At 35.3% G+C, this 16,368-nt stretch overlaps 1 protein-coding gene across 1 annotated transcript in view; it reads left to right on the forward strand.

Annotated features, from left to right (window-relative positions):
• Nucleotides 1-16,368, forward strand: part of CWC27 (CWC27 spliceosome associated cyclophilin) — a 135,014-nt gene that overhangs the window by 97,289 nt on the left and 21,357 nt on the right. Inside the window, exons 11-12 of the mRNA XM_068422852.1 lie at nucleotides 3,388-3,485; nucleotides 15,989-16,098. Of these exons, the coding sequence (XP_068278953.1) occupies nucleotides 3,388-3,485; nucleotides 15,989-16,098 (208 nt within the window). The remainder of the gene's footprint in view (nucleotides 1-3,387; nucleotides 3,486-15,988; nucleotides 16,099-16,368) is intronic.

Consider the following 16,368-nt stretch of genomic DNA (forward strand, 5'->3'; position numbering starts at 1 on the left):
AGTTGATACGGTATTTATAGTACAGATAGATTTGTATCAACCATTTGTTTAAAAGCCACTGACATTCTAATTTTTATTTTTAAAAAGTCTTTATGAGAAAATAATAGGGTACATAAGAACAGATGGTTAGAAGTAATTTGAATTTAATACCTAAGTGGCCACAACGCAATAAAAAAGCCTTGTAATACAACTAAATACCAGATTATACAATTGGAAATCAGAAATGCAGGTTGTAGCTGCAGGCTAGTACAACTGCTGAATGACATTTTGGAAAGAAGTGCCGAAGAGGTGGGTTTAGAGTCATTGTGGAAAATAATGTGAGTGCTCAGTGCACTGATGACCTTATGTTACTTGGTGAGTTAAAACTAAGGTACCAAGTACACCATCAGCAGAGCCCTAGAGGAATGCTGGAATGCATCTGGATGTCTGATTCTGACGTCCACATTCAAAAGGATTGTGGAAATACTGCAGGGAGCTCTGAAGAAGACAGAAGTGATTAAAGCTAGGAGAACATCCTTTCCTTTAAAAAGAACTCTTTAAAAAGTATAAATTACTTAGTCTGCTAAAGAGAAGCCCTGAGTGGTGACCAAGATAACAATGTAAAGGTGTTTGTTGATCATGCGTTGAAGTAGTTTACTAGGAAAACTGATGCCTTCACAATGCACAGTGTTTTTAGTGAGTAACTAGATTTCAGCCTGAAGTTACCCAAGTTCTCATAGCTCCTAGATTCTGGAGCTCCTCTCAGTCCTATCAAACTGAGCCACAGTTGAATCAGAAATTCAAAGGTATTCTTAGGCTTGATTTCACTAGAAATTTTGTAGATAAAACAATTTTATTTGTTCTGAGGAAGTAATCTGAGAATTCTGAAGTTACACAGTTTTTTCTGAAACTGTTTCGCTAGGTGTTTTTCAATTTTCTGCAGAATGAATATTTTGACTTCAGTCAACTCTGATATGAGTAGGAAAAACGAGTAATTCTTTTAATACTACTGTTTCGTTTTAGTTTTAGTCTTCAAGGGGCAGTTTTTGGGGTTTTCTCTTTTCTCATACTGCTTCTTGCAGCTATGTCTCCTAGGAAGTTTTGGCAATGTTACTTAGAGAAAAAGAATACGATCTATAATTATTGTCTTCGGAAACATTCAGTATGTAATTTATTGTATGCATGCATGCATATACACACACGTATACGCAGAGTTATTTCTTTACTTGACCTTGAATACGGAATAGATGATTGAGACAGTTATCACCATTGTGCTTGGCCCTACAATAGTATAAGCCTATTCCTAAAGTTGTTTAACAGCTGTTGTCTTTCAGGATGTTCCAGTCAGAAAAAGATACTGAGGATCATGTAGTTAAGAGATTGTAGTAATTATAGAAAAATACTTAGGCTAAGCTACTTCAGATAAAAGGTTAAAGGCTGTTGTTTACATATAAGCTAGTAGCCAGTATTTTGAAAGTTACAACTTTCATTTACTATAAAATGTAGTTTACTTTCAAAAGCCATAAAAACAAAACACTGGTAATAGGAAATTTGGTCCATATTGTCTAGTTTTAGAATAAATTTCTGCAAGGTGGAATTTAGCTTGGTACTTAAGCAATTTCACTGAAATGTTCTTCACAAACTGTGGAAATAAAAGGTTAGCATTTTAAAGAATGAGCTACTTTTCTATTTTCAAAATATGAATTTTAGGAAGGAAATACTTTTTGGTTTTGTATGCAACATTGGCAATGCCATTTCAGGAAGAGAAAAAGCAGTTGCGTGTTACTTGTTTGTTTTCCATTTGTGCATTTTGGCCCTTCAAAGTGGTGGTAAAAAGGCAGGGGAGGAGATTACACCTGCTCTGGAAGTACCTCTCTGTGTTTAGGGCAGGAGGACAGCTTCCAGGCTGCAGGAATTGGCAAGAAGAGGAAGAAGCAGGGAGCAAGAGCAAGAGGAGAGCCTTCAGCATAGCAGCGGGACTGAGAGAGTAGTGAGACAAGCATGGAGCAGATAGCTATGCCTCTGTAGCGACAGAAACTTTCCAGGGACAGGAGGCAACTGCATAATTGGCTACAAACCAACAGCTAAGTTATATGAAACCTGAGTGCAAATTTACTGCATGCAGACTGTAGTCTTATGTAAAAGCTGTTAATCTGTCTTAGTGTAGATTCTGCCATGCTGTTGAATATTAAGACCTATTGCTGTACTTGATTGATAGAATACCTTTACAATGGTAGTCGTCTTTCTAGTGCTTTTCACAAGCTCTGTATTTGTGCTTACATACAATGAAAATGTAGTTCAAAAGAAGTCATCACCTCACAATTTTCATTGCTTAAAAAAGGCTGTTGTGTTGTGAGTAGTGATATTACAGATGAGAACTGAGGTACATAAAACAGCTGCAGGGAGATGCTTGCATGCCACGTTCCTGCATTGTAATAATTTCTGCTGCTCACTGACTTTGATGAATACTAAATCAATCAGAACTTTTTTTTTTTTAAAGAGGGAAATACAGATTCTAACACCAAACAAACTTGAAGCAGTTATCAGTTCTTTTCCACTGGTAACCATTAGACTGACACAAATAAGCACAAGCTGAAATTCAAGAAATTCCATTTAAACATACAAAAGGGGTTTTTGCATTGAGAGAGGCCAAGCAGTGGTTGCGTGGAGAGGTTGTGGAGTCTCTATCTTTGAATATTCAAAACCTGACTAGACAACGCTCTCAGCAACCTACTCTGTCCCTGCTTCAAGGAGTGGGGCTAGACTGGCTGATCTTCAGATGTCCCTTCCGACCTGTGACGCTATGAAGACACATACTTCATTTGATATTGGCACAATGACTTGCAAATTTTGGTTTCTTCTTTCTAGCGTTATCACCTGATGATTTTTTTGTAAAATTTGTAAAATGAAATTAATTTTCATATGTAATAATTTATGCTTACGTACATATCATGTCTTTATCACTTAACAACTACATTGCCTGTCCATCTAAGATATGCAGGACGCTAAGATTTATTACTCCAGTAAACTAAATATTATAACACATGTAATATTTATTTGGTAGTGCTTCTGTTTCACATTCTTTTGTGTGGTTCTCATGGTTAAATATTACAATGTTAAATTAAAAATACAAATGGAGGTTCTTTGTTGTGTTATTCACGACCTTGACATATTTCTAATGCAGTCTTAAAATAAGTCATCTGTTATATTCTGTTGTCTCTGCTAATGAAAATATGAACTTTCTTAGGTTCTAATTGATTTTTAAGCCATGTTCCTAGCATCAGTGAGTCAGTTCATTCCCTTTGTTTATAGCAGAGATTTACTGCCCATTAACTTTGATTCTGTTTCTCCTGAGTGGCTTTACATTCCCAGAAGATTCAATTCTTGTAAACATTTTTCTCTTTGCAGTGAGGAGCTACGGAAAGAAGTGCGACAGCTGAAACGTGAACTGCTGGAAGCAAAGCAGAAAAAAGAAGAGCGAGCTTTAAAACCCGAAGAAAAGGACGGTAAGAATATATTGTAGCAGCTGTTGTGCAGATCTCCAGTTAACATTCCAGTTTTAAAGTTTTTTAGTAGTTTTGTGTTTCATGTGGATAAATGTGGACACTATATTGTTGAAAGGTAGATGTTTTTTTCCTAAGAAAATTAGTTTTCCTTAAGAATGGTAGTAATGTAAGGATGCCAGTATATAAATAAATTGTACAGGTAGCATTTGTTCTTTCAAATGAGGTAGTATTTGTCCTTCCAAACGTTCTTTAGTAACATCTGTGTAGCAAGCTTCTGGATTTGAAATATCATGACATATGTTTGAATTCTTTGGTGGGGACATACGTGTTCTGACCTCTGACTTGGAAAGTCTTCTTGACATTCTGACTTGGAGAGATACTTAAATGCAGATGGTTAACTTTGAACTCAAAGCTGCTGACTTTGGACTTTTATGCATCTTATGACACCAGTGGAACTCAAATTTAGAAAGTCAGTTCCATGTTTATTTTCTGTAAACCTTAGCAAAATGGGATCTTCAGATGCCCGGGGCTTTGTCAGACAAATTTTATATTCTATTTCTTTCTAAATGTGCATAAATTGCTAAGTTTATAATAGTATGTAAAGTGCATGTCTTAGTGCAGGTGGATGTAGCACCCTTTATTAGTTGAACTGAAGAAAAAAAAAAGGACTGGTTTTTAAGCACTCTGGAATAGGTAGACACATTTCTGGAGTGGATTCTTTGTCCACTTCTCAATACCATAAGAAATCTGGAAGAAAATATAAAATTATTCAGAATTTCCAGATTACACACAATTTAGAAGAGTGGTAGAAAGTATAACATCATTTTTAGAAAAACTCATGGACTCTCTTGACTAACAGGTGAGCTTCATCAACAACCAGTTTGGCAAAATAAAAAATACAGTATCTTGAACTTGTATATGAAATCTGGCACCAAATTTTAGAAAGTAGCGGCTCTGAAAAAGTTCTAGGAATCATGCTTAGTCACTGAATGAATATAAGCTGGCGTTGGCAAGATAATGAATGCTATCACTGGCCATGTGAAAAAAAAACCTTCAAGTAGAAGTGTATAAAAGATTAAGAGTAGTCCTTATGTACATATATGATAAATTATAGTGAATAGTGCCATGTATGGCAGTTGTAATACTATCACTTAAACAGTTTCCCTGTTCTTGTGCCAGTTAAGTCAGAGGACTTATTGCAGAGTAATTTGAGTAAATCCACCTTTACAGTACAGACTAAAGTAATACTTGGGCAATACTCATAGTTACTACTATGGTACAGTTTTGAAAGATGCCTTTTATTCAATGAAAGGGAGCTTATATAACAGTGTTGTTGGCTTTTTTACTTACCTTGAAATAAATAGCAGGTAGGAGATAAACCTGTTGAAAATGTGTATGTAACAGCTAATGGTGAAAATAATCTTGAATAATCTTGGTTTTCCTTTTTTGTGATTACTGTCAGAGCACAGGAAGGGGTCTGTTCCAGTACCTGTTGAGAAAGATATATAACAGGAAAGAACCTATTCAACAAGTTCTTGGAGTACCTAACTAAAAATTCTAAAAATAAACATTTTCTAAAACTTAAGACAAAGAGACATTAAATGAGATGCAAATGGTGAAGGGCAAAATGATTAATGAAAATACAGTAACAGGAGACGAATGAGCGAGAAGAGAGTTCATTGTCTTTGGCTAAACAAAGAGGAAATAAGATTGAATGCTTGTTTTCACTCTTGTCTTTAGCATAGTGGTCAACTTTGATCATATGATTACATGTGATCAGTAGCATAGAAGGAAGTGTTCAGGTAGAGAACAAGCAGAGACTACTTAGATTAATTAGGTGCATTAAAATCATTTGAACATGATGAGATTCAGTGAAGTATATTAGGGAGTTGGCTAAAGCAATCCCAGAGACATTAACAAAATGCTTTAAGAGAATTGTTTGTAATCCAACCGGGAAGCACCATTCCTGGGGATCTGTTTATTAGTGATCTGGAGAAAGCAACAGATTACCTTTATTAAATTTGCAGACTAAAAAACATATGGGACAGGGAAGGGGAAGATGAGAGAAAAAATAAAGAAAAATGAAAACTTATGTGCTAAGGTTGCATTTTCACATGCAGTTGTTAAAGTGAAGAGCTGAGTGGCTCACTCTCTTCCCTTCCATTAGTCCATGTTGGATCTTTTACTGATCTGATTCAGTTTAAACAGGAAGAAAGGTGTTCCTTTCTTTCTTTGATAGGATAGTTTTGTGCTGGGTCGGTAGATTGAGTCAGTTCATTGAAGTTAAAAGCCAGGTCAGGGTAAACAAAATATGTTTACCTTGGGAGATCTCAGGGAAGAAAGATTATTATAGTAAGTGGTTTATATCTCTCTCACAAATTATGAGTTGCACAAACACAAGATGTTAGGTAGCACTTAGGCAGCTTAAAATCTAGGAAACATAGTTAAGTAGACAGCTGAGAGCAGGTTGATAGGGCCATGCTATTGTAAAAGACTAAAGTATACTGTCAAATGTTTATAATGGACTGTTGTATGCAAGACAGAGTCATTTTCTATTGAGCCTGAGCAGGTCTTCAGCATGAATCCTTTGCCCAGTTTTGACAATTGCACTTGAAAAAAAATGGGGCATCTTAAGGGAGCACAGAAGAGAGCAACAAAGGTGACTGATGATCTGGAAAGCATAATATTTGAAGATTGTAAGAATTGGGTCTGTGTAGTTTAGAGAAGAGATGACTTTGTAAAAGGAGAGATAATGATCATCAAGAATGTTAAAGGCTACTGTGGAGAGGAAATTATTCTATGTAATCCCTGTGGAGAGAACAGGAGATAATAGGCTTCAACTGCAGCTAAAGAAATTTAGGTTAAATGTTAGGGAAAACATCCTAAAGATAGATATTGGAATAGATGACCTACAAAGTGGAACTTTTTCAATAGCAGATTACGCAAATACTTCTTAGGACTGATGTAGAAAAGTTGATCCTGCCTTTTGGGAGGGATGGGCTTAGATGTTTTGTTTTTCAAGATCCTGTGAGGCACAGCTTAATCAAATGAAAGGTAAGAGGTGACCTGGAAGAAGGTTTTGATGGGGATGAGAAACTAAGCATCTTGTTAATGCTGGTAGTAGTTAGGTGGAAGCATTACCAAAAGCATTGTATTTAGCATCACTGTATGATGCTAAATTTTAACTGCTTTAAATGAAGCAGTTAAAATAAAGACCAGAGCTAACTACCTAAAATTTAAAATGTTTGAATCTGCTTGGACTTATGACAAAGCTTTTATTTTCATCATGGTTCGTATGGAGCTAAAAGCAGTTTTCTGAAGTTTCCCTTTTTCACTCTAGCCAGATACTCATTTTTTTTCTCTAAATTCTGCTGGAACATTTCAGTTCTGAAGCATCGGCTTTGAAGAAGATACAGATTAAAATTTAGAATATATGTTAAAAAGGTTAAGTAGCAGTTTCTGATTGCTAACCTAATAACAGCTATCTTGTAGCAATGTTGGAGTAGTAATTTAAGAAGCACAATTTTATTGAGCAAAGGCCTCTAAACTTTCTTAATAATACTAATTCTGAAAAAACTTAGAGTTGTAAATATTTGTAAGTTTTTATAAAATTAGCATGGTGTTCTGTTTTAAACTTCACTTTGGTCTGTGTAATGTCACTTCACTATATTGTACTTTATGGTTGCTGTGTTACCAAAATTGAAACAGGACTGAGTATTTACACTGGATCTTATGACTATCGGAAAAACATTGTTAGAAGACTATGATTTTATGACTCATCAAGAAACAAAAGTAAATGCCACTAAATACTAGATTCTAGTACAGGAAATACCAGATCGGGGGAGGAAAAAAAAGGTGTGTCATTGAAAATGAATTGAAAGTCATGTTGGGATGTTTAAAGATTATTTCCTTAGTATTAAGGAAAAATAATTTCACGCACAAACTCATAAAATAAAGAAATTGGGATATTTCAGGTTTGTACTAGAAAACAAACTGAACATGAATTTACATTGTCTGTGATTGTGTGGTCGTTGCTACAAAGGCATTAACTGTAAAAGCACAGTTGTATTATTGCACTCAGTTCCAAGTATTGTACCACCAAAAAAGATATTGAACAGTTGGATACAAACGGACAAAAAAACCTGGAAACTAGCAGAAGACTAGGTGAACTGATTTATTCGGAGATACTTGAAGATATGTCTAATTTAGGTAAGGAGTGGGATGGAAGGGTGGAATCTTTAAGTATTTAAAGATAGTAAATGAAAGGAATGAAGGATACCTTTCCTGTGAAGCAGCCATTTACAACTGAAGAATAACAGAAGAGACTTTAGAAACACTTTAGTTTGAATATAATGAAATCTAACAGCAGTAAACAGTGTTGTACCTGAGCAAGTAATTTTGGCCCAAAGTTAAAAGCATTTATTGTATCTCACTTAGTTCACTTAGTCATTTTTTGTTTATTGGCCTGAATTTTCACCAATGCAATAGAGCTGTCAACATGCAAGACAGTCTGCTAAATGTATAACAGTTTACCTATTCCACATTAGTTTACATGTAAGAAACTGCATGTATTTTAAAAAGACTACTATCAGGAAATGAATGTGTATGTAGCAGGAGATTTTTCCATTGTTCTCTGCCTATCCTCTTGGGGAATGTGGGATGGAGAGTGAGTTGTGTCATGCTGTATCAGGTATGTCTATGCAGATGGCGCAGACACTTGCACAGTGTCTGCCTATGCTCTGAGCTGGCTGCATTAGGAAAAAATGCTGGTTCAGAGGCTATGTAACTGCATTAATATGATTCTGTGCTTGATTAATAAAGCACTGCGTCTCAGCCAAAACTTGCAACCGTAGTGGGAGAAATTCACTGAAGACCACAGCACTGTGAGAATAAGGCTTAGGTCATACTGGACTTCTTGCAGAATTGGGGCTAATTCTGAGAGGACACTAACAAATGGGTGGCAGCACAACACATCTATTTTATGTCCACTGGCAAATCTTTATTAGTATTGGTATCACATTTAGTATCACCACTTCAAATTGTTCATGTTACATATTATGGCTACCTAATTTTTTTCTGTATTCAGAGATTAGAGTAATTAAGGAAGACTGGGGAGTGAAAATTTAATTGTTTACATTGTTTCAAGAGAACAGAGAAAAAAAATAATTCCATCCGTACATGTTTGATTATAAACAGCCTTCCAATTTGTGAATAAGATTCTTGATTGTGCCAGACTGCTGTCAAGACCTTACTTTAAATTAAAGATCTTTTTCTTTTATGTGACTTTTGCTGTAGTGATGCCAGAAATTGCATGAAACACTATAATTTGAGTACTGAATTAGTTCAGTATTTTGAAGTACTTAATCAAATATTTGCAAAAGATACACTTTTCAAAGTTCTACAGTGTAAACCTGTGAATATACTTCAGTGAAATTTGCTTTAGACAAATACCATCTGCCCAGTTGTTTAACTATATGTTGGTTTTAAAAAGTAAGAAGTAGTATTTTAGTTCTCTTGTTAGAACATTTTTGTAAATTGTGGATGATGAAATTTAATTGTCACACATGAGAAAACAGAAGAGGTACAAAATACTATCTGAGCAGAGAAACCTAACAACTAATGTAAAAACCAACATTCAAGTGTAAGAATTCTACTGAGGCATGAAGTATTTTCTGTTTTGTTTTTAATTGTGGTATGGGAATCAAATGAGTGAAGTATTTTAGGAAAACTCTCAAAATCTAGCAAGGATGCCAATTTAAGATTATGTTTTATTTCTGTTTTATTGTTAAGTTTGGGTAATGTCAGTGGCACTTAAAGATTTAAGTCCTGTCTTACACGGAAAATGCTTTCTTGAAGTCTGAGACTTTAACAGAATTGTGCACCCTTGAGAACATCGTGAAAACAACAAAATCCAAAGTTTGGTGGTTTGGGAATTATGCAGCATAAATACATTAAGTATGAAGATTTTGCAGTACATACAGTATAGCTGCATTGTATCAAAGTATGCTTCTTGAATGTGTCACTTTTGCAAATCATCATGTTTTTTCCACTTTTTCCATTTTCTTCCTTATTTAATCTCATAAAATAATACCCAGCATCCCTATTCAGTCTCTTCCCTGCTGAAGCGAATACTTTTTCCTCTTGTCTCTTTGTCTGCAAAAGAAAAGAGGACAAAAACCTCACTATAAACCAGCTTTGATTTTAGTAGTAATCTTAAGCATGTGCTCAAAATCAAATGACATTAGAAAATTAACCACATTTTCGACTGGGACTGTGTGCCTAAAAGCTACCAAAGTTCAGAAAAGATTCACTAGAAACTTCCAATGTTGCATATTAAAGTTTACACTGTTTTACAAATCAGTGGGCTCTGCTGTGTCAAAGAAATGTTTTGAAGCCCTAGGAATTACTTCTAAGATTTTATTATTTGAGTTGGCTGAATGAACTAGTAAGTTTGTTCTACGAGTCTTGCTTTTTTCACTCTAGCAAACTGAAAATCCAGTAATCAGTCCAACCCTGGAAGCTCATTCTGTAAGCAAATCTATTCAGTTATTCACAGTTAGTAAATATTTTCTGACTCTTGTAAGCAAACAGTGACTCTTCAGGAACTTAAGTGGGCCAGAGCTATAGTAACAGTAACTGAACAATAGTTAAAGGTGCAAAGAAAACCACAAGTAGAATTAGACCTAAACAAAAATATATTGGAGAGTATGTTATAAATTCTTTAAAGCATAACATTATTTCATATTGTATTTTCTAGTATATTCATTTTTATACTACTTTACAGTAAATTAATGTTTTTATTTTCATAGACATAGTATTTAATGCTGGAAGAAAATTTTTTCCTGGGTTCTAAAAGAAGTGTGTTATCTGTCTTAGATCTTAATTATAGAAAGTGGCTTTATGTTCTCCATCTGTCACTTCTGACAGGAATTCCATTTTAATTCATGAAATATTAAGGCATATCAGAATTTCTTTTGTAATTCGTAAGTTTTTTTTTTGTTTTGGAACAAAAATATTTTTTCTTTTCAAGATTTGAGTCTCATTAAGATTTTTGAAATCAGTACTGCATGTCTTTATAATTCCAGAAGAATGCAATATAAACTGAATATTGATGAATAGCTGAAAGGGGAATGTACTGCACAAATACAGGAATGTGTTTTAGGCCTCTTATTTTAATGCACAAAAACATTCAGTCGTAACTTCTTTAATTTCAAACAAGGATTTGTCCAGGGTTTTTCAGGTTTTTGTTTTCCCCTTTGATATTTAGTCTAGCTATACCATGCATTTCTTGAAATTTCTGTCCAGTAGGTCATATCTGGATATATCAGGAATGTTTTGTAGCATATCAGGAATGTTTTGTAATGTAAGATACTTAAGTCTATGTGTGTAAAAATCTTCATGCTAGCTGTACCTCATCAAAGAAAAAACATTAATCAAAATTCTTTCATTGATCCTTGTCAGCACTGTAGGCTCTTTCTTTTTCATGGTGACATTAAATCTTCAGATACACCGTGTATTTGTTCTCTGTCACAATATGTATTGTTTCTACCCTTCTGAAGATTAGTGTGTTTCCGGTAATGCTTTCAGCAAACTAAACTGCTTCTTTTTTCCAACAAATGTTTTATGCACAGCTTCATTATCTCTTTCTTAAAAAGGAAACAAAATCTCTAGATTTTATATAGGTCCTAACTCCTTTATTACAAGGACAGTCATTAGTACAAGGTTTGTCAAGACTGATACAAATAACAAAGTGATACAATGACAAAGTTCATACTGTGGAAAATTGTCTGCATACTGTCAGAAATACATTTGTCTCAGATTATCTGTGCCACAATTGGTGTACATGCTAAGCCATGTCAGCGTAAGCAGTGATCGTCCTTTTCTGATCTACCACAGTGAGCAGGCCTACAAGTAGGTCATACTGGTTTTCATAAAGTGGAAGATAAAATTCAGTTGCAGTTTCCGAAATAGAACATGTCTGATGCAAGTTTTTTTGAGTGTTTATTATGCTATTAAATTTACCAGGTGCTTTAGGAATTAAGCTTAAAACTCCTTTATCAAGCTTTCTCTTCTGCTCCACTTCCTGTTTAGGAATTGATCCAAAACCATCCAGGCTGCCATTCAGTTCAGTTCAGCACCCTTGGATCAATTTCTCATGTCTTTGTTATACTTCTGCAATTTTGTAGTTAAAAACTGACATCATTTGAACAGTTCCTAATTTAAGTGTGAGCAAAATAAACCCTTCTGTATTTTTTTAAAATCATTCTCTTCCTTTCTGGTTTAAAGACTTCTGAATCTCCTCCTTAGCTTCAGGCTGTCATTGGAAACTATGTCCCAAAAACAAAGTTTTAGGTTAGATTACACCATCAAGTTGGCATCTTTTTCTCTTTAAAGGAATATTTCAGGATAGAAGAATCTATCTGAAAGAAAATAAATTACTTAAATGCTAAACTTTTTGTCACAGTAAGATGAAGGAACTCTTGGCAGCAACTCAAGCTAGCTGAGGTAAGTAGCAATGTACTTATAAATTCTGTTAAAAGTAGGATGAAGTGTATTTTCAGTAAGGAAGGTTGTCTTTTTCTTTTTTTTTTCCTTCACCTTCCTTACTGACAGAATAAACACAGCATCTTGTTCGAACTAAGGAAAAAAATCTTTCTTTGCCTGATGGTCTTTGCACTTTGTGATGAGATGCCTTTAGAGCACAAGTGTGCAAGATCCCTGTAACTTAAACTAGCATCTTCTGCATCCTGCAATACTTAAATAGGGCATTTAATTGTTTTTTCACTGTGGTGTATCTGTGTTTCATTCATTTTTGTCTGAATAAATCATCTTAGATTAAGGAGTTTGGAGCTTAAATATTTTAATACCTATGTGATGATCCTTCTACTTCTGCTGGATCAGAAAGCTGGACCTAAGTTTGTCAAGTTTGATGTGCAGGTCAAGTCCATCATACAGTGCTGTGGTTCCTCTTTTTTCCAACTCCATTACAAAAGATTTGGAGGGGCTCTGGGATGCTGACTGGGAGATATGAAGTAGTAGCAAGCAATCTATTTTTACATTTTAAAAGGTTTTTTAAATTTTGAAGGGGTTCTTCCCACCAACAAATCTCTCTTCCAGATGTTTTCTTTTGCTTGCAAATTACCTGAGTTTATTCATGAAGTCACGAAATAATTTATCAAATAAGTGCTACTTATCAAAGCTGAAGAGTGGTTAGAAAGCGGCCTGGTGGAAGGAGACCTGGGGGTGCTGATCGACAGCCGGCTAAACATGAGCCAGCAGTGTGCCCAGGTGGCCAAGAAGGCCAATGGCATCCTGGCCTCTATTAGGAATAGTGTAGCCAGCCGGTGTAGGGAAGTGATCGTCCCTCTGTGCTCGGCACTGGTGAGGCCGCATCTTGAGTACTGTGTTCAGTTCTGGGCCCCGCACTTCAAGAAAGATGTTGAGGTGTTGGAGCGAGTCCAGAGGAGGGCAACCAAGCTGGTGAAGGGTCTGGAGGGTCTGACCTACGAGGAATGGCTGAGGGAGCTGGGGTTGTTTAGCCTGGAGAAGAGGAGGCTCCGAGGTGACCTTATTGCAGTCTACAGCTACCTGAAGGGAGGTTGTAGTGAAGTGGGAGTTGGCCTCTTCTCCCGGGCAACTAGCGATAGGACAAGAGGACACAGCCTCAAGCTTCGCCAGGGGAGGTTCAGGTTGGACATTAGGAAGAATTTCTTTACAGAAAGGGTTATTAGACATTGGAATGGGCTGCCCAGGGAGGTGGTGGAGTCACCATCTCTGGATGTGTTTAAGAAAAGACTGGAGATGGCACTTAGTGCCATGGTCTAGTTGACAGGGTGGTGTAAGGGCAACGGTTGGACTCGGTGATCCCTGAGGTCTCTTCCAACCTGTTTGATTCTGTGATTCTGTGATTTTATTTATATTAAAAAACAGATACTATTTGTGGTTTTGAAATTATTGGTGTTTTCAAAAGTTTTAAAATGTGTTAGAAACCCATTGACTTAGAGGCTCTTGAAAATCCTTCCTGTTGTATTACTTGCTTTTAATGTGGAGTAATATGTTGTAAGACTCATGGAGAAATACAAGCACGTCTTTAAGTCATTTTAGTGAAAGGTGCAGAAATGTGACGCATACAAGTGCATAACTGTTTTGGTTGACTCACTCTGAAGTTAGTTCAGGTGGATCTGATTATCTTTTGTCTGACTTAAGAAAAGGCTTTCCTAGAAGGCAGAAAGAATGAAGCTGAGGATTGGAAAAACTCTGATGGGCAAAGACCCAAGAAAACAATAATCTCGAGAGAAGGCTTAGACTGAAATATAAATTATTTGTGTTAACAGTAAGTGACAACCATATGAGTGTGATAAAAATACGCAAACACACAACTGAGGGGAATTTAACGTATTTGTATGAGAATTATATTTGAGCTGCACTAGATTAAGCTAAAATCTTAGTCAAAAGACATGTAAAGAGTAAAGAGCACATCTTCTTTAAATTCAGCATATGTATATCAAAGTTTGGATCACGGGTTTAAATGTTTATGGCCAGCTTGACACTGGCATTTTCATAAGTTTTCAAGAACGCTCTTCTCAGTTCTTTTACTTGTCATAAATGAGCGATTATACTTATCATCGGGTAAATGGGATTCATTTCAAAGCACCCTTTAGGTAAATGTCACCCGAAAGGTTGTTTTCTATAAGAAAGCAGGTGTTTTTGTAGTTCAAGTTATTTATCTAGAGGCTAAATGTTAGTAAAACAAGGCAGTATGTTGTTTCCACATAGTCAACAAGTTTGATTGGATACATGCATTTATTGAAAAACTAGTGTTCTGTCTTCACAAGAGGTTAGTCTTGAATTACGAATGGTTTTTTTTATTAGTAGAAGAGACTGAGGTAATAAAGGGAAAGATGGAGCTGTGCCATTATGAGTCGTAGTTTTACACTGTACTTTGTTATTCTCTTCAGTTCATCTGATGTTACGCTGCATGAGATTTTATGGCAGATTTTATTTCATTCATTCAGCTGTTTAATCATCCCTAAATGTCTGTGTATATGCATTTATCTTTTTTGGTCACTCTAGAAGATGGCGTTTTCTTTCTTTTTCTTGCTGGTACCTGTAGTCCTCTGTTCTTCATTACATCCAACGTATCAACTGGAAAACAGGAAAAGAACAGCTCTGAATAGTATTGTGTGTGTTTGATTGTTTTCCCTGATATTCTTTAAATACATATATGCAACATATAAATTAGGATAAAAAGGAAATAGGAGATTTTATTTGTAGAAAGATTTAAACAAATATTTTATATATACATGGGTGTCACCTCTATGAATATAAGGAGTAAAAGAGCAGGTGGCAGACAGCTTTCTATCGGGCCACAGGATGCCTGCGTAGTTTGTTCCATCTTCTACAACTTCAGAACATTTGTTCATTCAGGATATGTAGATATACCATTACAAATTTATTTCCTCTTATTATGAAATGCATTGTTTATGAAGTTTATAGAAAACTTTAGGTGAGAGAGAAATTTAATTTAGAATCAGAAATTTTCTCTGTATAGCTGTCAGCAGTCATCTAAAAAAAATGAGACAGGGTTTGATCAGGCTGTATGTCCTGAAATTTTGAAACCATTTCCTCCATAAATATTTTCTGTTCATCATTTGCAATGGACATCTGAAGGTTTTATTCTTCTGTTCCTTATCAGGAATAACAATCCTGTAAATATGTGTAAATCAATTAAAGTATACTAAATCACTATGTGAAATGTCTTAATGCTATTCAAGAGGAATAAAATGTGAAACAATGGTGTTGATCAATTTTTGAATTGAGTTTTTGTCCTGTTAGATTATTAATTTGTCATGGCAGTGGATATTCTGCAGAGAAGAAACTGTTAAAAAAAGACAAAGGAGAGTAGCTATTGACTAGTCCAGATATTACTTTGTTACTACAGAGTTTTCTTCCTGATTGACAAGTAAACTGTTTAAAGTAAAAGTGTTACGGGTTTTTTTCCCCTATTGCAAGATCAAGGATTTGATTTGTGGCTACAAAACAGGAAAACTGTGAATTTGTCTATAGGCAATATTTGTCTGTATTTGTCTACTCTGTAACATACAGTCACAGAATATTAATACCCGTAACAGTTCAGCTGCTTCAAGAAAGATCTTCAGAAATCAAGAAAGATCTTCAGAAATTAAGGTAAACTTGTTAAAGGAATTTCAACAGTTTCCATTTCTCAGCATCAGAGTTTTTATTTCTGTTATCCTGCTTTCCCTGGCTCTGTCATAAAATAAAATGGAAAGAAAAATTTTTGGACTCTTGTCTGCCCGGTACAGTGTTGTGTTTGTCATTTGAGCAAGTAGCAAATCATTCTACTTTCTGAGGAAGCAATACAACTGAAACATTTTATGGAAGTGTTTTGCTTAGTATTTCAGAAGATCACAAATGATGTCCAAAATGATACTAAATCATTAAACCAAATTTAATTTTTTAACCAAATATGTTTCCTTATTCAGAGGAGGAACCTGCTCCAAACAGTGTTGTTGAAGAATACCTTCAGGAGAAGAGAAAATATGAAGACAAGCGGAAGCAGCAGCCAAAGAAAGGGGTTTCTCGCGAAGATCAGGTAATAGTTTGACAACCTGGGGAAGAAAATTCCAGAAAAAGTTCTGAAAATGTTTTTCTCTTCATTTGTGTAAGAGTAAAGTTTTAAAATCTGTTATGTTTCATTTCCCATTAAAAGAAACTTATTTTTAAAAATAAATATGTACTCTTCGATCCCCTATTTTGATTACCCAGATAGACAGGTAAGTGAAGTTTCAATGTGTATCTGAAAGTGCTATCAGTTTAGTCATTAAAATCTTTCAGAAGGACATGCTGTCCACGCAGAAGTATC

Source organism: Nyctibius grandis, chromosome Z (genome assembly GCF_013368605.1).
Source record: "Nyctibius grandis isolate bNycGra1 chromosome Z, bNycGra1.pri, whole genome shotgun sequence".
In the NCBI taxonomy this organism is placed as follows: domain Eukaryota; kingdom Metazoa; phylum Chordata; class Aves; order Nyctibiiformes; family Nyctibiidae; genus Nyctibius; species Nyctibius grandis.